Below are 20,644 nucleotides of genomic sequence, written 5' to 3'. Positions count from 1 at the left end.
TTTTACCATACTTCCCAAGTTTAGAACCATGGGCCATGGCTGGGCCTGTTCTTTGTTCTGCCTGAGGACCGATGGCCGTGTGGGCACTCATTCCAGGACCAAGACCTGCATTTTCCCCTGCTGCCATCACTGACACCCCCTTGCCAAATGTCAAGTGTGAGAGGCTAGTACTGGCTTACTCTTTACCAAAGGAGAAAGTATGTAAAAAGAAAAACAACTGGGCAAATCCTGTGGGTACAAACTACAAAGTCTTTTTTTGCTTCCTATGAGATTTACTCTATCCTTTCAATTCTAAAGCTTTGATAAGTTGGAAATTTTCAAATATAAGACGGCGTTAGATCCAGGCTGAAAGAGGGTTTTGTAAAACACTGAATGATGATCAGAGAAAGGAATAACCAGCCTTGTTAAAAGCATACGCAGAAGGATGCCAAAACATACTAGCTCCTCGCATAAACAGCATGGATTGCATTAACAGGTCTCCCTGGGTGAGTGGCGACTCTCATTCCCAACTCTCTTTGCCTACCTTATGCTCACCCCATGGTTATATAACCTTCAGAATGGAATGTGGAAATTCTTCTGGCCCTGCCCTGCTTGCTGATAGAGCTGAGCCAGTGGCTGGCAGGGGCACAATCTAATAGGCGAAACTGGAAACACAAATTCAATCCTCTTGTCTCAGCCCAGAGACTGTGCAGGCAAGGAAAGAAAGACTCGCCCCCGTCTCTCTCCTCCCCTCCTCTGGCCTAAGTTTACGCTGACTTCACCCAACAGGCACCTGACCCTCCCAGATGAGCTGGGAGGGGCTAAGGCACCATGCACGACCATGGTGGGGGTGGAGGTGCAGGCAGCAAACAATATTTAAGATGCTGAGTTTGCAGAGCATTCAGACTTGGGAAGGAAAGCCATGGGATGCCCAATTAAGCTGCACTTTCAGAAACTCAAGTTTTGAGAAAGGCTAAGAGAGAGCAAGGAGAGAGAGAAAACAACAAAGTGGGAAGTCCACCAAGAGTGAAAGTGGTAGGTTAGAATCTGCGGCAGCTCTGCAAGCCTCAGCCGGGCATATCCAGATTCCCCCAAAGGAAGATCCTTCCTCACCCAGGGCCACGAAAGATGCTGAAAAAGACTCTCTCAGCCGTGGCCTGGCTCTGCATTTTCATCGTGGCCTTTGTCAGCCACCCAGTGTGGCCACAGAAGCCCCCTAAGCGCAAGACACCTGCAGAGCTCACACTGGCCTCCTGCTGTGAAGAGGTGAAGGAGCTCAAGGCCCAAATTGCCAACCTAAGCAGTCTGCTGAGCGACCTGGGCAAGAAGCAGGAGAGGGACTGGGTCAGCGTGGTCATGCAGGTGATGGAGCTGGAGAGCACTTCCAAGCGCATGGAGTCGCGGCTCACAGATGCCGAGAGCAAGTTCTCTGAGATGAACAACCAGATCGACATCATGCAGCTGCAGGCAGCGCAGACTGTCACTCAGACCTCGGCAGGTAAGGAGGACGTGTCCTCACACTGCTCACCATCCTCCCCCTCCAGCAGCTGAGAGTCTCCTGCCTGCAGTGGTGCTTCTAGGTTACATGGTTGTCAGAACAATCACTGGCGGTTCTTGTAGGGTTTACTTTCTCGGGTACATGCCACCAGCTCTATTTTCTCTTTAGCAAAAGCTTACAAAGTATTTCTGTTGATTTCTAATGTTCTGTGAATTTACCCAGGTCTCTTTCATTCCTACAATGTTTCATCGTATTGAAGGTATGAATTACCATCTTGGAGCACAGAGAGATCATGTGGTTTGCTCAAAGTCACGCAGTAAGTCTTAGAAAGAGGGTTCAAGTCTTCCTGATTAGTTCACTTCCTTATCCAGAGCCGACAGGCTGTACCTTCAGTACTAAGGAAACAGGAATGAACACCAAAATTGTAACATCTCTAGAAGCAAAGTTTTCCCCACAAACAGTTCTCTTGGGTCCCTATGATTTAATGGAATGGGCATTAATGGAATTCTGTGTCCTCTCTCTAAATCTAACTCTTCTCACTGGCTCAAAATTAAGTGCCCAGACACCGCCCAGAGCCATCTGAAGAATTCCTTCATGTTCAGAAAAGGACTGGCTCCTCAAGGTTCCCCAATTCTGATATTTCTATTTTTCCCCATGATCTCAGATAAAACTCTCCCCTATAATTCAGGAAATAAGAAAATACAATGCTGGAATTTGGATTTTTAGTAGACTAAAAATAAGATACATTTAATGTTTTCTTTTACAAAACAACTTCCAGTTTCTAATTAGCCTGGCTTGAACAGACCAAGGTGAATTTATTGCTCAGAGGGAAATCTGGCTTTCTGAAATTATTAGGAAATTATTAGTTGAAAGGAGCATATTCCATAGATGTGTCATTTATTGCTGATATAAAAACTTAAAGAAACCTCCAACTTTTTGGTCATATTATAAACCAAGCCAAGAACAAAGAAGAGAGTAAATCACTGGTCATCCTCAGTTCAAATGAAGAAAAAGTTTTAACATAAAAAATGAACCTTAAAAATTTTGTTATCTAAACCAATATGTGTGTAAATTACTCTCTAAGCATGTACTGCCTGACCCTCAGTTTGGGATTAGAAAGGTATTCTCAGGCCATTTGCCAGACAAGTAAGTCTGGATTTGGTCTGAGAGATGAAACCAGATATGCAGAGGACCAGGCCAGACAGAGGAATGTGACCTGTGCCACCTCTGGTCCTGCAAACAGATGTTCTCATCTCCCAGCAGGCAGGTTTGTGGAGTCAAACGCAGCTCTCCGGCTGGGCCTCTGACTCCTCACGCCAAGGTCATCATTCCCCATTTTCTTCTCTATTACTAGATGTTGGGTCACATTTATACTCTGGAAGTAGCCAGCTCCTTGGAGAAAGCAGGAAGTTGATACTTTCCTCAGTCACAGGAAGTGAAGAACTCTGAGGGCCAAGACAAGGGTCTCATTTTGCCCTCCCCAATGTGCTCTGCCTTGAACAATTCCCATAGTGGAAGTGTACCATCTGCCAACTGTGTGCCCTTCTCGACCAGAGCAGTAGTCACCAAGAAAAGAATCCCAAGACACAGAGGGCAGGAGGCATTTCCTGGAAACGTGAGAGTTCCTGCCCTCAGAATCCTATCAGAAAAGGCTGCCCCCTTCCCCACCAGGAACGCTCTGATATTTAGAACAGGGAGACAAAATCTGCCATGAAGCACTAGCCCCCAGGGCAGCTGAGGAAACATTAAAATCAACCCCAGAGTGAAAGCCAGCCTGCCCAAAGCTCTCATTTCCCTGTTTTAATAACAGTGCCAGGGGAAGGCCTCCATGGGTTACTCAGGGTGTTTGCCTTTTCATTTGTCTGGCAGTATTAGATTAAGGGGGAAAAGAGAAAATTAGAGATCTCGGTTAATTAGGGTCCTAGTAGACAACAGCCATTACCTCTGAAAAACAAACCAACCAACCGAGAAATGACAATAAAACCAGCCCTATGAGAACCCATGACTTATCTGGGAACAAAGGCTGGCTGTCCCAGAAGTTGAATCCATTAAACAGGAGCATCTGTTAGTGGCCCTCACACACTGTAACGTTTCCAGAATTCATGTCCTAGAACTACAGCAGGATAATTTATTTCAGAGCAAACCTGAAACCACCTGTTTGATTGTACCGTTGTGCTAACCAGGTGAAGGGCTTCCCTACCTCTCAGCCCCACCACCAGTGAAGCCAAAACATACCCCTTCTTGGTCTCCTGATGCCCACCTCTCCCAAATCCAGACACTGCCTGGTAATGAACACTCACATAAATTTCACAGTAGAAATGAAGCCTCTGTCTTTAAACTTTCAACTTAGGTGTAGCAGGGATGCTGGCCAGCTGTGGAGCCCCTGGGTTTGGGCACTCACCCCCGTGGTTTGCTCCTTTTGTAGATGCCATCTATGACTGCTCGTCCCTGTACCAGAAGAACTACCGCATCTCTGGAGTGTATAAGCTTCCTCCCGATGACTTCCTGGGCAGCCCTGAGCTGGAGGTGAGGTCCTCACAGCCCCTTGCCCATGTTCTGTCATCTGTCTTCCACACCCTCAAAGGCGGGGTACAACAGGGCTAGTCACAGGCTAAAGAGAGGGAAACTCAAGACAGAGAAGCACACACACCAAATACCAGAGAGCTGGTAAACAGACACTCAATTTACGGGGGAAAAAAAATCTAGGCATCTGTTTTGCCCCTTCAAATCACTTTCAACCAAACACGAAACCTTCCAGCACAGTTAGATATGCGATCACCACCTCCTAACTAGCTGAAATCCCTTGCCAGGTCCTACAGCAGTTACTCTTTATGGGAGGAGAAAAGAGGGAACATGGAAGGAGTAGATCAGAAGTACCTGAATCATTTCCCTTCAAACTCGATGTGCACTCGCTCTCATCCTCAGTTTGGATCTTCCTCGGGACACCCCCAGCCTGCCCGTAAGCCAGCGTGACCGCAGAGTGTGCACGTCCACTGGCTCCGTAGGGACAGAAGGAAGGTGGGCAGGCGCCCTCCCGCTCATGCTGCCAGCCTCGGCAGGTCTTGACCAGAGCATCCTCTCTGCTCCAGGTGTTCTGTGACATGGAGACTTCAGGTGGCGGCTGGACCACCATTCAGAGACGAAAGAGTGGCCTTGTCTCCTTCTACCGGGACTGGAAGCAGTATAAGCAGGGCTTTGGCAGCATCCGTGGGGACTTCTGGTTGGGGAATGAACACATTCACCGGCTTTCCAGGCGGCCAACCCGGCTACGTGTGGAGATGGAGGTAAGCATGAGGCCTGGCTCCCCGTGACAGGACCAGGGCCGCCACGCACAATAGCGCACAATTCTGGGGGTGTCACTCCTACTCTTATTTACCAGAGGCTGGTATATTTATTGTGATGGTTCTCCTGCAGGTTGTAGTTACAGCTGAAGAAAACGAGGTTTTTTCCTATTTTTCACAAAAGTGAGGCATAGGTACACAAGAAGAGGCCAGACTCAGACCAGAGCTGAGGAATCTAACAGTCAGCTGGGCTGAGACACCGTGGTCCCTGCCCTGGCCTGGGGGATGAGGCTCTCTATGTACAAACCTTACTGATCCCAGTTGGTGACCCTCATCAAAGGCCCTGAAGCATCACTATATCCTCAAGTTCCTCCTAGGACATCTCAGGGTGGGATACAGCAAAACACACACCTACACCTTACAGACAGGGATGTGAAGGGGAAGAGAACGAGAGACTAATCAGGCCATATGGTGACTCAGGAAAGAAGTCTGATTTAGGACCCTTGTTTTCTGATTCCCAGGTTAGTGTGTTAAACTAGAGGTAAACAAGTAATAAAGTCTTACTAGATTCCCAGCAGTTAAAAGATGAATGGCTGCAGCTGGAGAGAGAGACGTGCTGCAGGATGGGATGAAACAAGGCCCTGCTGCAGTTTTTCTAAGGCTCTGCCTCCCCTGACAGGACTGGGAGGGCAACAAGCGCTACGCCGAGTACAGCCACTTCGTTTTGGGCAACGAGCTGAACAGTTACCGCCTCTTCCTGGGGAACTACAGTGGCAACGTGGGGAATGACGCCCTCATCTATCATAACAACACAGCCTTCAGCACCAAGGACAAGGACAATGACAACTGCTTAGACAAGTGTGCCCAGCTCAGGAAAGGTGAGATCTGGGGTTGGGAGCAGGGGGTTTGGGTGCAGGACCACAGCCCCACTTGAGGAGACAGTGTGAATTTATAATTGCACAGCTGGTATTCTGCCTCTGGTACTCCTTTTTGATACTGGCTCTACTGGCTTAGGTTCTGCTCAAAAAACAGCACAAATCCCTGCTGCCTAGTCTCTCTGTTCCCGAGGCCATGCTAGCACTGATCTGTTTCTTGTGCTAGGTGGGTACTGGTACAACTGCTGCACAGACTCCAACCTCAATGGAGTTTACTACCGCCTCGGACAGCACAACAAGCACCTGGATGGCATCACCTGGTACGGCTGGCATGGGGCCAGCTACTCCCTCAAACGGGTGGAGATGAAAATCCGTCCAGAAGACTTCCAGCCGTAAAAAGAAGCCTGCTGTGGAGCAGGGCTGGAGGAATGGAGACAAACGGAGGCTGGGAAAGGGCAGGGAAGGAGAGGAAGGGGGTTGAGAAAGGGGAGGGACGGAAAATGGCCTATCATCTCCATCGGAGAGCAAGTCTCTCAGGAGGACAAAAAAATGATGCGCTAAGGATGTTTCAGGAAGTGGGAGGAAGTATTTAAACACAGTGGGTCCAGACACATCCTCTCAGGGGCTGGCTGAGTGGGCTTTCTGCCTGTGATCCCTGCACAGCAGCAGCCTCTCTTTCCCACAGGCTTTTTCTGTGAAAGAAAAATACTTGTGAGATCACTTTACCCATTTTCTCTAGGGCCTAGGTTATTTGAGGGCAGAAAAACATCCCTTTGCTAAAAAGAACCATATTATTTTGATTCCCTTGGATATGAGAGAAAGGAGTGGAAGAGGGTGGTGGAGAAAGGGAGATTCTATTTTTAAAGCCAATGAAATTGCCTTCAGTCTATACTTTTTTTAAAGACAAAAACTATTCTGCTGGAGGTAAACGGACCCAGGTTGGAAGTGATTGGAGGAAACTCTCCGGCACTAGGCCTTGCAATTGGGCTCTGAGCGCCACCCCCCCCCCCAACTCCTCGGCCTCAATAGGGTGCAGCGCTGAGCGGCAGGAAGTGGGTCTAGTGGAGGCAGCAGCTCCAACGGACGGTGAAGATAACTCCCTTGTGGACGCTTGCACAAAACTGCCTTAAAATATTTAGTCAGTATAGATATATCTATTTTTATTTACTTTGTAAGAAAAGGGCTCAAAGAGCTTCCTCTTTTATCTTGGCTACAAAAAATGGCTGAAACAGGAAAGTAAATGGCACTATGGTTAATAATTCATGCTGTACATAAGCATCCTGCTTGGTGAAAATAAAATACTGTGGTTTGTTTTAAATGTGCAAAGTTTCTTTTTCCTTCTACAACAAACTTTTAAAACTTGTTCCTTTAAAAATGTTCCTATTACCACTCAGAGCATGGTGAAAAGCTTTAAGTGAAAAATCAGAGAGTAAGCAGTGAGAAAGAGACTCTAAGTGTGTTAGCAGTCTTCAGGGAAACCAAGAGAGGGACAGGAAGTCAAAAACGAGAAAGTGAGGGACAAAAAGGGCCACGGCAGCCACTGGCAGAGGTCAGATCCTGGACTATCCACCCAGCCCCCACAGTGGCCAGTGCCACCACTTGGCTTCAAAATACTTTGCAAACATCACTAATTATCAGGGAAATGCTATCAAATCAAAACATGAGATACCATCAGACACTGGCAGGATGGCAATTATTGAAAAGATAAGAGATAACAAGTGTTGGTGAGGAAGTGGAGAAAAGGAAACCGTGTGCACTACTAGGGGGAATATAAATTGGCAGAGCTACTGTATCAGTCTGGCGGTTCCTCAAGAAGCTGAAAACAGAACCACCACATGATCCAGCAGCTCCACTTCTGGGTATGTATTCAAAGGAAACAAAACCACTATCTCAAAGAGATATCTGCACTTCCCTGTTCACTGCAGCATTATTCACCACAGCCGAGATATGGAAACAACCTAAAATGTCCTTTGAAAGATGAATGGATAAAGAAAATGTGAAGAATGTGAAAGAAATAAAGTGAGTAGAGAAGAAGCAGACCGGAGAAGGGCTTCCTGTGGGACAGGCCGTCAGACAGAAACATCCTAAGGCAGCAGGGGACCTGAGTGCTCAGCGGCGGGCACAGCACTGCTCAGAGAGGGGAGAAAAAGATGGGGGGTTAGGAAGAGATGAGGGGAGGGAAGAGCATGAGATGCCTACGGCAGAAGTCGCTCCTCATTCTCTCTCCTCAGCTACATGCCCCACAACTGAAAACTGCGGCTCTAGGCAACAAAAGCACAAATAAACAAGTGGGATGGCCTCAAACCAAGAAGCTGCACAGCAAAGGAAACCATCAATAAACTGAAAAGGCAACCCACAGAATGGGAGAAAAATATCTGCAAGCCATAATCCCTGATCAGGGGTTGATACCCAAAATATATCAAGAACTTATACAATTGATAGCAAAAAAGCAAATAATACAATTCAAAAATGGGCATAAAAAAACAAAAACAAAAAAACTAAGGCTCTAATTTGGCATCTGTGGTTTACTTTACCCTTTTGGGAAAACGTCTCGGAGAGAAGGGCAGAGGGAGGGGGAGAGCAGGTGTAAAGGAAGCTCAGAACATCCCAGTCACGTCACCTACAGAGGTGCAGATTCTCACATAACTACCACCTTTACAGCATCTCTTTTGGGGCAGGCTGATGATGGATCCCACGGGTTCAGAGGTGAGCACAGCAAAGCCTCTACCTTACGGAGGACAGAACCACCAGGAACCAAAGGGAGAGCCCAGTGTGGCTCCTGAAGGTAAAAGAACACTGTGTTCTGACCATATCCTCCAAGAGATGTGAAAGAAGGAGGCAGGGAAGGTGTGAAAAAGAACAGGCCCGATGGGCAGCTGTTAGAGCTGCACGTCCACCTAGTAAGTACTGGCTCCAGTTTTTATTTTCAATTTTGCAGATGTCTCATTCAGAAAATTTTCTTACAATGCGATGTCAGTGGTTACGCAGTGAAAGCATCCAGTTTGACCAGACCCTCTGTTCTACTTAGGGCAGAGAAAGAAAAGCAGGTGCTATGGACGGAATGTGTCCCTCCCTCACCACCCGCCCACCCCCAACCCACCCCAAATTCATACGTTGAAGCCTAATCCCCAGTGTGATGGTATCTGGAGGTAGAGCCTTTGGGTATGAGGGTGGAACCCTTGCGAATGGGATTAGTGCCTTTATAAAAGAGACCCCGTAGAACTTGTTCTCTACAATCCACCATGTGGAGACACAGAGAGAAGCTGGCAATTAGCAACACAGACAGAGTCTCACCAGAACCCAACCATGCTAGCACCCTGATCTTGGACTTCTCAGCATCTAGATCCTTCTCCCAGCTCTGAGAAATAAACGTTTCTTGTTCAAGCCACCCAGTCTATGATAATTTGTTACTGTGTCCCAAATGGACTAAGTTAGCAGGCCACCAGAACTTACCCTAATGCTATTGCAGCAAGTAAAACGTGTGTGTGTGTGTGTGTGTGTGTGTGTGTGTGTGTGTCTACAGGAGCATGTGTGTTTCCAAATAATCGAATACCCATTTAATTCTCAGTTCCCCAGTTACTACTTACTGATATATGAACCTTGAGGAGATGGGCATAGTTTAAATTGTCTCAGTGTAAGCTCTGCTTGGGGATTACCTATGGATCTGATTTGTCCTGGAGCAGGTAGATAAAAGTGCCAACAGGTAGGAAGACAGACTGATCCAGCAGCAAGAGAACAGTGTTGTCAGCACAGCACAGTTTTTTACAACAAAAATAAAAACTAAGAATCAGCGGTGCAAAGATGTTTCTGTGTATGGTTAACTGGATTGTTTCAAAAAGATTTAACGCAGTTGACTCAAATGTATATATTTAAATTTAAAAACATAGACAAATGGTGAAGAAAAAAGACGAATAGGAAAAATAAAATTGGAGGGTGGAGGGCAGTAGACAAAGCAGGTAAAATGTCTGTAATTTGTTACAGGTGGGCCAGGAATTGAACTGTGAGCTCTCCAGTGGCCGCTGTGAGGAAGGGAACCCAATTTCTCACTGAACAGCAATGCCCCCAAGACCAAATCACCGTAGCGGCCCAGGGACGGGCCGTGGGAGGAATGTCCACGAGGCTCACCCAGAGGACTGGGGTAGTGCTGAGAGCCACTTCGGTAATAAGCAGCTTTGCCTAAGGCTGTTTCTCAAAACTGTCTTCAGTGAAAATGATGGTAGAACAGTGCAATGGCGCTTAGAAAAAGTAGTTTTACAAAGTCAGTGGGAAAAGCTCCAAATGGAAACAAAAGAGATGGATGTTGGGAAGAGACAGGAAACCAACCGAAGGGAGGCAAAACCCCAAGCCCAGAGGAATCAGACTAGGAATCAACCTCAGAGCTTAGAGGCCCTGCCTCTACCTGGGGCCAGAGGTTTTTGTTTGTTTGTTTTCTTAAAAGCCAAGGTCAACCTGCAAGGAATGCTGAGGACTTATTTTCAAATATATTGGCTTTAAGAAGTTACATGACCTTCTTGAATACTTTTCCAGGCCTTTGGTGGTATCTTTCTACTACAAATCCGCATAAACATTAATGCTTCTGTGACCGTCTCAAATATGGGGAAAAAATATGGGGGGTGGGATGAGGAAGGTTTCAGAGAGGTATCAAACAGAAAAAGGTTAGCAAGGAAATTAATGTGCAAAACTAGCTATTTAATGTTGAGGCTACGATATTCAGTCACCGGGTTTTCCATTAGTTATGAAGCAAGAGTGTACCACCCAGGCCACAGATGGGAGGAAGAAATGACAGTTTTCACTTCTGCAGTTCCTAATTTAAAACTGACGCCTACCCCACGGGATGGCAGGTGTATAACTGATCCTACGCGGTATTTTAGAAATCAATGTTCTCTCCAAGTCTAATTTATTTGGGCAAAAACATGATTCTATTTCTATCTTCTCGGTCACTTTTTAAAGAATTTCAAGGAACACTTTTTAGCATCTACTCAAAAGCAGAGCTAGCAGAGAATTTGGTTATTTGATTATCCTTTCAAATGAAGGAAGCACTGCACACAGCAGATTGTTTCAGCCACAGAAGAGGTACTTATTAGCTGGGTGATTTTTCCTAAACTATCTGTAGTGAAATAATCAACCATGTTAGTAGCATTTGAGGATAATTAGATCCTGGAGTTAATATTCTCTGACAATCATTAGGGAAAGTGAACAGCTCTCTAAGAGCTATGGAGCTAACATTTAAGGTTGCTTGTAATTTCAAAACAGCAAAGAATTTATTAAACAACATATTTTTTCCATACCCAGAAGACTCAAAACCATTTTAGGAGAGAACATAATCAAATCAGAGGAAAAGACCACTGAATCTCAGACCTGGCTCTGCCTTTCATACTCAGGACTCCAAGGGGGAAGACTCAGGCACCAACATACTTACTCAGTAAAACCTCACCCTGCCTTCGGGTGGTCTTTGAGGCACAGAAACCAGTTCTGACTGCTGAGCCAGAGAGCGCTATCTAACCCAGACATAAAATCTATCTTTCCTAGATTTTCCTAAAATCTATCTTTCCTAGGCTGCTCTGGCCACAGAATTGCTTCTAGGCTGATTTCATTGGGACAAGCACACACAGGTTAGAAAACAGCAGGAGTCCAGGTGCTCAGGGTCAACAGAAATGACAATTATGGTTAGAATACTGGGGAAAGCCACCCGCAACCACATCTCACTTAAACGTGCTGGCCAGACCCGATGGCAGAGTTCACAGAGCAGAAGTCTCTGAGTGACTCCACTGGACTGGCACCAGGCAGTGGGAGAAGAGAGGCCACTTCAGGTGAAGGCAGCAATTAAAAAGGGTTTACAGCCTACCTGATGAGAGACTCTAGGATGGCGGGGGTGGGGCCTTTCTGGAACTCCAGTTCTTTGTAGTGTAGCGCTTTGGCATATGCTCGGCACTTGGCAGCCCTCTCACCCAGCAGAACAATGCCATTGTCATCTCTCAGTGGCAGCGGGCCCTAGAGGAAAGTGGAAGTCACGGCACAGGAAAGTGGCGGACGGGGCCCAGGCAAGACTGGGCTGTGCGGGAGCTTCTCCCTTCCCACCAGCTGGTGCCCTGTCAGGCTCCAGCTGGACAAGGGGGCCAAGTCTCACCTTGTCACTGTGTTCCATGAATTCAGCCAAGTTTAAGAGAGTCTGTGTGACTTCAGCGATGTCCTGTGAGGTGAGGGCCAACTCGATGCTTCTGATGAGCTCATCCTGCTGGTCTTCATTCAGCTCCGACCAGCAGGACACGAACGCAGCGTTGAAGAGATCCCTGAAGGCAGAGAGGAGTGGAGACAAGCGTTGGAGATGACTCTGCTGCCTCTGCCTGGTGCCATGGAGTGGCACCTATCAGCCTATTCCTGGCATCATTGCTTATGGCTATCCAGGCTGGCGCTGTCCAACAGAACTTGCTGGAATGGTCTGTATCTTCCCTGTCCATATGGTAGCCATTGGTCACTGAGCACTTGAACTGTGATAAGTGTAACTGAGGAACTGAATTTTAAGTTTTAGTTAATTTTAATTAAATTAAAATAACCACACATGGCTAGTGACTACTGTATTTTAGAGCGCAGGTACAGGGACCTGTGGGTGGGGGGGTAGAAGGGGAAAAAAGAACAGAGAAAAAAACTTGTGTCCACATTTTTCACATCATTTTTCTTCATTGGAGCGGGTGAACAGAAAGGGGGCTTCTAACATAGAAGCTGACATAACAGATTCAGAAAATAATCTTCAAATGATGCTTCTCAGGCCATGTCCAAAGTCCTAAGATCAGAAGTGCCAGAGGCAGCATCTGCTATTGTTTTTCAAAACATAACCAGAACCCTTGGCTGGATGGTCATAAACATAAGAAACTAGCAGCATTAGAAAACAGAATCCAAATCCGTAAGTCGTAAAAGATCCTCTAAGCCAAACCTGCAACAGCTGCGGCCTTAGGAAGACCTGGTAGGGCTGCGGCAACTACCTAGAATCACTGCCGCGTCGCCCGGCCGGACATATTTGCTACCTGTGACATCTGAACTCTCCTCCCCTCTCTCTTCTGGTGAATGTGTGGAGAGGAGGGTTGGAAACTACAGGATATGCCTATATAATGTATGAGTTTAAGCATTTGATGCCTATACATCTACTTTTCATTACCTATTTAAAAAGGTTGTCAGATTGACGTATATATAATTTTGGAACCTGATGGGAAAAACAGAATTTGAAATTCAAAGGGTAACATGAAGGCCCAAAGAAGTCCTGTGTAAATTAAGAAATAAGGTTTCTGATCTAGGTCCAAGACCATGCTGGGTCCCAAATGAACATATTTGGCACTAAAGGGATAGACACATGTGTGTATATTTATCACAAGCCTCTTTTGGATGACAGTGTGCTCAGAAGTGACTCAGAGCAGGAGAGAGGTATGCTACATCAGCTGAGCACATGGAATTTGAATACTATGGAAACAGAGAAGTTCTTAGAACTATTTTTAAAGCATTAAAAAATATTTGAAAGAAATTAGATGAACCAAATCACGGCATCCCAGCAACAGTCTCAGGGACCATCGCTGTTCTTGCTAAATACACTTGAAATAGCAAACCAGCTGTGCTGATAAAAGTGAAATGGAGTGGAATACCTCACTTTTTTTGCTTCTTGTTAGTGAGAAGAATCGTTAATTACCATTTATGCCTCATTTTAAATAAGAATTGTCCACTGCAGAAAAATTTAGAAAATAGGGAAAAGAATAAAGAAAATAATTGCTCCTTAAACACTCCTACTTAGAGATAATCACTGCTGTGTTATGTTCTAACCTTTCTCCTGTGAACATATATTTTTAATAGCTGAAATCACATTTACACCATTTTGTATTCCATTTAATTCACTTACCTTATGCTATAAATCTTTTACACGCATTAAAACTTTTTCTAAACCAAATGTTTAATGGCTATTTAAGATTCCCTGTTTAAGGTTTACATTATTTTTTTATGGCAAATTCTATTTTCCAAGGATGGCTGCAGCACTATCTCCTGCTCCACATGCTCTTCCAGAATCTTTCTACTCCCGTATAAAAAGGTGGCATCCACATCTCCTCCCCTCGAACTGGAGTGGGCCTCTGTGACTGGCTTCAACAACAGAGTCGGGCAGAAGTGATGCGATGTGACCTCCAAGGCTGGGTCATACAAACACCATGAACTTCTGCCTCATTCCCCTGGGGACACTCGCTCTTGAACCTAGCCAGTATCCTGTGATGAAGCCTGAGCAACCCACAGAGCAATCCATGTGGAGAGGAACCAAGGCCCCTGGCCAGGGCTGAATTTCCAGTCGATAGTCAACCTCCCTTGCTGAGAGGATGAATGAGCCATCTTGAAAGTGGATCCTGCAGCCCCAGGACAAATACTCCTGCTGACACCATGTGGAGCAGAGACAAGCTGTTCCTACAAGTCCTACCCAAACTGCAGATCCACAAGCAAAACAAATAATTTTAGACTGCTGTTGTTTTAGACCACTAAGTCTTGGGGTATTTGCAATTGTAGCAATAAATAATCAGAATATCATTATTATTGGGAACAGGTTATATTAAACTATTACATAGTTGTTTTCAGAGTTATAAATGACTCTGTAATTAAAAATTTGGACCTAAATCTACTAAGGAAAGGTCTACTAGCAAGGTTAAGATGGATGCTTTTCCTGTAATAAGAACTTGTTAAATTTGGCCTTTTATCTTTGCCCCCAGAGGTTAGCAAAATTAAAAATACCCTTTTACTGCTAACAAAATCTAATTCTTTTTTTAAATTTATTTTTTAATTGAAGTATAGTCCATTTACAACATTGTGTTAGTTTCTGGTGTACAGCACAGTGATTCAGTTATACATATATATATATTCCTTTTCATATTCTTTTTCAGTATAGGTTATTACAAGATACTGAATATAGTTCCCTGTGGCATACAGTATGATCTTATTGTTTATCTTTCTTACATATAGTAGTTAGTACATGCAAATGCCAAACTCCAGATTTATCCCTCCCTACCTCTTTGCCCCCACCCCCATAACCATAAGTGTGTTTTCTACATCTGTGAGTCTATCTCTGTTTTGTAAATAAGTTCATTTGTGTCCTTTTTTTTTAGATTCCATATATAAGTGATATCATATGGTATTTTTCTTTCTCTTTCTGGCTTACTTCACTTATGATAATCTCTAGGTCTATCCATGTTGCTGCAAATGGCACTATTTCATCCTTTTTTATGGCTGAGTAGTATTCCATTGTATAAATACACCACAACTTCTTTATCCAGTCATCTGTTGATGGACATTTAAGTTGCTTCCATGTCTTGGCTATTGTATATAGTGCTGCTATGAACACTGGGGTGCATGTTATCTTTTCAAGTTAAGAGTTTTTTCTGGATGTGTCCAGGAATGGGATTGTTGGATCATATGGTAAGTCTATTTTTAGTTTAAAAACTAATTCTATGTATCATTTTTTATGTGCTGATCCCCTGATCTCAGTCTGAGGCTCAGAAGAAGGGAGCCCTGACACAGCGTACCTGGCCATGGGGTTGTAGGCCTGAGCTAAGGCCCAGCACGAGCGCAGGGAGGGTGACGAGGAGTCCTTCAGCAGCTCCAGGCTCAGCCGCCTCAGCCACTCCAACCAGTCGTCCTTGGAGACCCTTCTGGCAGCTCCCCAGGCCTGTAATGCCACAGGTGACAATGGAAAACCATCAGTTCTAAGGGGCAGTTGTAAAGAGCCCTCACCTAATGATTCTTCTTCTTCTTTGATTTATAACATTATATCTCTCATGATAAAATTCCCCGAGTACAAATACAAAAGTAATATTTAATTAAAGCCATAAAGCAAAAACAGCAACCTCTGGACTATTCCACAATACAGTGAAAGCTTGTTTTACACCTCATTTGTGCTGGACTCTATCTGCAAAGCAGAGAGCTCTACAGACCCAGAATGGATGGGGACTGACACACTCAGAATGCATCCCACAATGCCGAATGGCCCCCAGCAGCGTGTGAAGGGCCCTGGACACTCTGCACTGGGGCACTGGCGTATCTTACAGCAGTCCCAGAGGGAGAGTGGAAAGGCTCAGGTTCACACCATCATTAACCGTTTGACAATGAGGTGGGTAGTGAGCCCAGAGCACCAGACACTATTGTGAAATGAGACAGAAAGAGTTGAACAGATTGAATTCTTACTTTTTAGTTTATCCCCTCCAACGTTCCTTAAAACTCTGAGTTCTCCAAGCATCAGGAGTTACTAGCAGGGGCAGCTTAGGGAGGTGGATGGAAGACCCAGGCTCTGGAGATGCACAGGGCAGTGCAGTGGAACAGCCACACCCTGTGGGGCTCAGAGGCTTGAGTTCAAATCCCAGTTATGTAACCTTCTGGGTGTCTGATCTTGGGAAAGTTATTTAACTTCTCTGTGCCTCAGTTTCCTCATTTGTAAAATGTGGATAACAGTTAATCCTCAAAACACCCTATGAGATGGGAACTAAGTTAATATGTGTAACAGATTTATAACAATGCTTGGCACAAAGTTAGCACTCTATGCGTGAGTGCCTATTACTCTGAAGTCAGAGACGCCTGGTTGGAACCCCGGCTCTGCCGCAGCTGTGATAGCACTCTGGGCAAATTACTTGTAGGCTGCATCTGATTCTCAGTCCTCCTCGTCTAAGGATAATGCACCTGAAGGGCCTTGCTGGAACAGATGAGCAAAAATGGTTGCTATTATTATCAAAATGACATCTCTTTGAATTGGCCCAGCCCTAACTACTAAATCTTTAACCTTTAAAATATATTCTTGGATGATTTTTCCAGCAGAACAGGTATGTCGATCCTCCCTAAACTAGGGAACTTACATAAGTTAGAGCAGAAGTTCTCATGTGAAGTGGTCCAGGGAGTGAAAGAGACCCCATGGGCTACACCACTTCGCCATCAACGACTCAACCCATCACCTCCCTGGGATAAAATGGAGATCTGCTGTAGCTTTTAGTGAGTTACCAGTGAGTGACATTACATAAACGATTATTTTACGTCAAAAACTGAAGTAGAGATAGTACAAGATACAAGAGACAAATTAAAAGTTTATGTGAAGGATTCTCACTGACCCTACAATGAGCACTCCTGAACTAGAAAGAAGAGTGACACTAGATACCAAAGACTTGCCTTTTAGACCTTGTTCTGTTGAAAGAAATGGAAACATCAAGTCCTTTTTGATCCACAGATTTCTGGTTTCCTCCCTACACAGCAGGTCCCTGGACAGCGACACTATATTATAAGGATTTGAAAGTTGGACATAAACAAGGAAGTACTACTAATGTCTTCTACCCTCTAAGGCCATGAGGCCAAGCCTGCGTAAGGTGAAGGCATTCAGCACAGTGGATAAGAGACTCTGGAGTCACACTACCCAGGTCATATCCTGGCTCCACCATCTACAAATTGACATTGGGAAAATTACTTAACCTTTCAGTTTCTCAATGTCCACATTCATAAAATAGGGATGGTAATGACAGCACCTAACTTGTGGGGTTACTGGGAAGATTAAATGAGTCAATACATGTGAAGTTCTCACAACAGTGCCTGACACGTGGGAAGAACTCAACAAATGGTGGTGGTTGTTACTGCTGTCACTGTCATCGTTACAATGTGATAAATGGTAGCAAATAGGTCTTCAAAAAAGTTCAGCGTAACCAATAAGTATACAATCTATCAAGCAGGCTATGTCCCTCACATGGGTCTTTCCCTACTGCTCTGTAATTTAAAACATAAGCAACTCCCAATTCTCTGGGTCTCACAGCTACTGTTTAAATGCCAGCCAGTTTCCTCTTGCCACCCGCCCACTGCTGACTGCCTCATCTGGTGACACGGGTGCATGCTGATGGAATGCCAGCTTCTTCATTTAGGAGGTCCACCCAAATAGATGATCACAAGACAGTGACGCTGCTGAGACTCCTGGAAGGCATCCTAGACGTGCACATAGATGGGCTTCATGTTTTCTGTACCATGAGCATCCTCTATTAGCACAGCTGATAGAAAGGTGATCAAGGTGGCCAAAAACTATTCTGAAAGCTGTTTAGAATTGACAAATACAGCAATCCCTAATTAGCATCTTATGAATATGTGGAAGCACAATTTACTTTCCAATGAAATGGATCCGAGAGTCAGCTGTGGAGAACTTTGCTTAGGGTTTTTCAACTTGACCTGATCTCTCAGGTGAGACAGACTGGGATTCTTTTTTTCTGTTTGGCAAAAGTTATGTTTATTTTTCCAAGTCCTGGGTAGAAAGCAAAACTTCCTGGAAGCAAACTAGACCACTGGAGAATTTCCTAAAATAGAGAGAACAAAGACCTAAAGCAGGGCGGACAGCTGCCTGGTTGGAAGGACATTCTGAACCTAGGCAGGCCGAAAACATCTGGGAGGAAGCATGCATCTGGCCTTCTTGTCCAGCCCCTCCCTCAAGTGTGAGGTGTCAGCACGGTGGCCTCAACAACTGCCTGGGAACGCCCGGTCATTGATGGCCTTTTTCCACCAAAAGCCTTGGACTAGCAGTTACAGAACACAGAGCGAGAGCAGTGTCACTCCTGACCCAGGGCTATTTTACTTCCATCTTAAATCATCAAACGTCCCTCAGTAGTGGTCCCTTTACAGCCGTCTGTGCGGGGAAAGACTGGCATCAGGAGTAAACGCCAGTGTTCCAAAGCCGTGTGTGAGCACACACACATGCTCAGAGGTCGGGCCAAAGGAAGAGAGCAAGTCAGCTGGGACCCAGCCCTGCCCAGTTCTTTTACCTCTATCTGCTGTTACAAGTGCAGCTGCCTTGGGTCAGCTGCTAATAAAGGAGAACAGCACTGCACTGAGGTCCAAACTCGGAGCTGCTCACTGTCACCAGAAGTACTAACGACTGACGACAAAATGGGGAAAATTAGCAACCTGCTGTATTTAAAAGTCAGTGAAGTAGATGATTATTCTGCTTGTATCTATTAGAGATGCTTTGAAACTGCCTGTTTTTAAGTGGATGGCTGGTGACACACATAGAGAGAAGCTGGTTATATCCTAGGCATTGGTCAGCTTGGAGAATTCAGTACTTATCTGCAAAGACCTAAAACCTCGCTACTCAAAGTGTGGTCCATGGACCACTGGCATCGGCATTACCTGGGATCTGGTTGGAAATGCAAACTACCAAGGCCTGAATCTGGACCGCTTGAATTAGAACAAGCATTTTAGCAACACGCTCCCAAGCATTTGGTAAGTCCAGTGAGTCTGAGAAGTTTGAGAAGCAGGGCTTTAAAAGCCTGCATCAGTCTCAGTGCTAACTAGGAACAGTGTTCCGTTCACGTTAAAAATGAGAATGCTATTTGTAATAAAGCGTTCCACTGTCAAAGCAAAAAGGGAACACAAAAGGACACTTTGTTCTTTATTTTCCTTCTACTAAAAAAAATTGTACAATTCAGAAACCTGGAGAAAGACAAAATGACCTAAGTTCATGCTATCTAGATTTTCAGAAAAATGCTTGGGCTGGTTTTTGGTTGTCTTAAGCAGAGCAAAGAGCAGGGCTATCCTTTCCAAGCTGCCCCTGCCCCGGAAATGATGGACCTACCTTTTGGAGGTTGATGGTGCTGACATGCAATTTCTTCATGGGTCCCGTTTCTACTGGGCCACTAGCCAATGCATCCCCTTGGCCACTCCTCAGCATTCGATGCTGGTAAATCAAAGGGTCCTCTTCTTCATCAGCAAGGGTGTATCCCTGCAACCAGAGATTCACAGAACAACATGCAACTTCAGCAGATGCTCCAAGTTTAGAAAACATCCTTAAGCCTTGGTGGAGGGGTCACATCTTCTGGAAGAGCCAGGATTAGGTAAGGTTCCATGTGTGGACAAAATGAATCACGTGGGTAGGGGGCTGTATTCCCCACTGTACACCAGTCCGTGCTGGCCACTCCTGGTCACTGACAAACACTGACTTAGTAGTATGAGCACGCAACTGGCAACTGTGAGACAACTGTGAGCCATGAATGTGATGGAAGAGCTGGGGCGGCAAAGAGCAACTGCCTGTTTCAGTACATGGCCTGAGAGCCAAGGATGGTTTTTACATTTCTAAATGATTGAAAAAAAAAAAATCAAAAGATTTATATTCTGAAACATGTGAAAGTTATTAGAGAATCATGTTTTGGTGTTCATAAACAAAGCTTCACTGGAATGCAGTCAGGCTCATTTGTTCATGTGTGCACACGACTGCCTACAGGCTGCAGCAGCAGAGCTGAGTGGTTTCATCAGAGACTACCCAGCCTGCAATGCTGAAAAAACTCATTATCTTTACAGAAAAAGTTTGCCAATTCCTAGCTCAAAGCTAAAAAGCTAGATGTACTCCCACAGCTAAGATTACAAGAATACCAATTAAGAAAGACAATGGGGGACTTAGGAAAAAAGCTCCGTTCACCTTGACAATTCTGCAGATGAGGACATCATAGCGCTGATGGTTGATTCGGTGTCGCACCAGAACTTTATTCACCATTGGAATGAAAATTTGGTACTGGAACAAGAAAGGAAGCAGAACAGAAACCATGACTTTGGAGAGTGGAAAACAGAGAAAAGAATATCACCGCTCCCAGATTACAGCTATCACTTCTGGGTTCTGGACCAGTGATGCGGTGTTCAGAAGAAGCACTTTTTAGCCCCCTGGGCTCTGATCCTAGTCCCCATCACCTTCCATCTGGGTTCCTGCAACAGCCTTTCAATGGTCTCTCTGCTTCCGCTCTTGGCCCAGTCTATTCTTCCACACAGCACGGAGAGTAATCACTTAAAAATTAAGTGATGGGTCAGATTACAGTATTTCTATGCTCAAAATCTCTAAAGACTTCAGGTTTTGCTCAGAGTAAGAGCCAAAGTACTTACAACGGCCTACAACAGTGATGTGCACATTTTAGTGGGCATCAGAATCACCTGGAAGGCACACAAAACCAGAGGCTGCCGGGCTCCACAGCCAGAGCTGCTGGCTCGGTAGGTCTGTGGTG

At 45.2% G+C, this 20,644-nt stretch overlaps 2 protein-coding genes across 2 annotated transcripts in view; one reads left to right on the top strand and one right to left on the bottom strand.

The window, feature by feature from the left end:
- MTOR (mechanistic target of rapamycin kinase) overlaps positions 1-20,644 on the bottom strand; it is a 115,726-nt gene that overhangs the window by 57,465 nt on the left and 37,617 nt on the right. Inside the window, exons 24-28 of the mRNA XM_031464051.2 lie at positions 20,071-20,163; positions 19,231-19,377; positions 15,173-15,315; positions 11,761-11,923; positions 11,479-11,624 (exon numbers count right to left, since the gene is read on the bottom strand). Coding sequence (XP_031319911.1) covers positions 11,479-11,624; positions 11,761-11,923; positions 15,173-15,315; positions 19,231-19,377; positions 20,071-20,163 — 692 coding nt within the window. The remainder of the gene's footprint in view (positions 1-11,478; positions 11,625-11,760; positions 11,924-15,172; positions 15,316-19,230; positions 19,378-20,070; positions 20,164-20,644) is intronic.
- Positions 788-6,934, top strand: ANGPTL7 (angiopoietin like 7). The gene is made up of 5 exons (XM_011000827.3): positions 788-1,477; positions 3,903-4,003; positions 4,567-4,761; positions 5,438-5,636; positions 5,860-6,934. The coding sequence occupies exons 1-5, from the start codon at positions 1,108-1,110 to the stop codon at positions 6,027-6,029; spliced, it is 1,035 nt and encodes a 344-aa protein (XP_010999129.1). The 5' UTR covers positions 788-1,107; the 3' UTR covers positions 6,030-6,934.

This window comes from Camelus dromedarius, chromosome 14, assembly GCF_036321535.1.
Source record: "Camelus dromedarius isolate mCamDro1 chromosome 14, mCamDro1.pat, whole genome shotgun sequence".
In the NCBI taxonomy this organism is placed as follows: domain Eukaryota; kingdom Metazoa; phylum Chordata; class Mammalia; order Artiodactyla; family Camelidae; genus Camelus; species Camelus dromedarius.
Note: the sequence above shows the minus strand (reverse complement) of the source record. Positions and strands in the feature narration are given on the sequence as shown.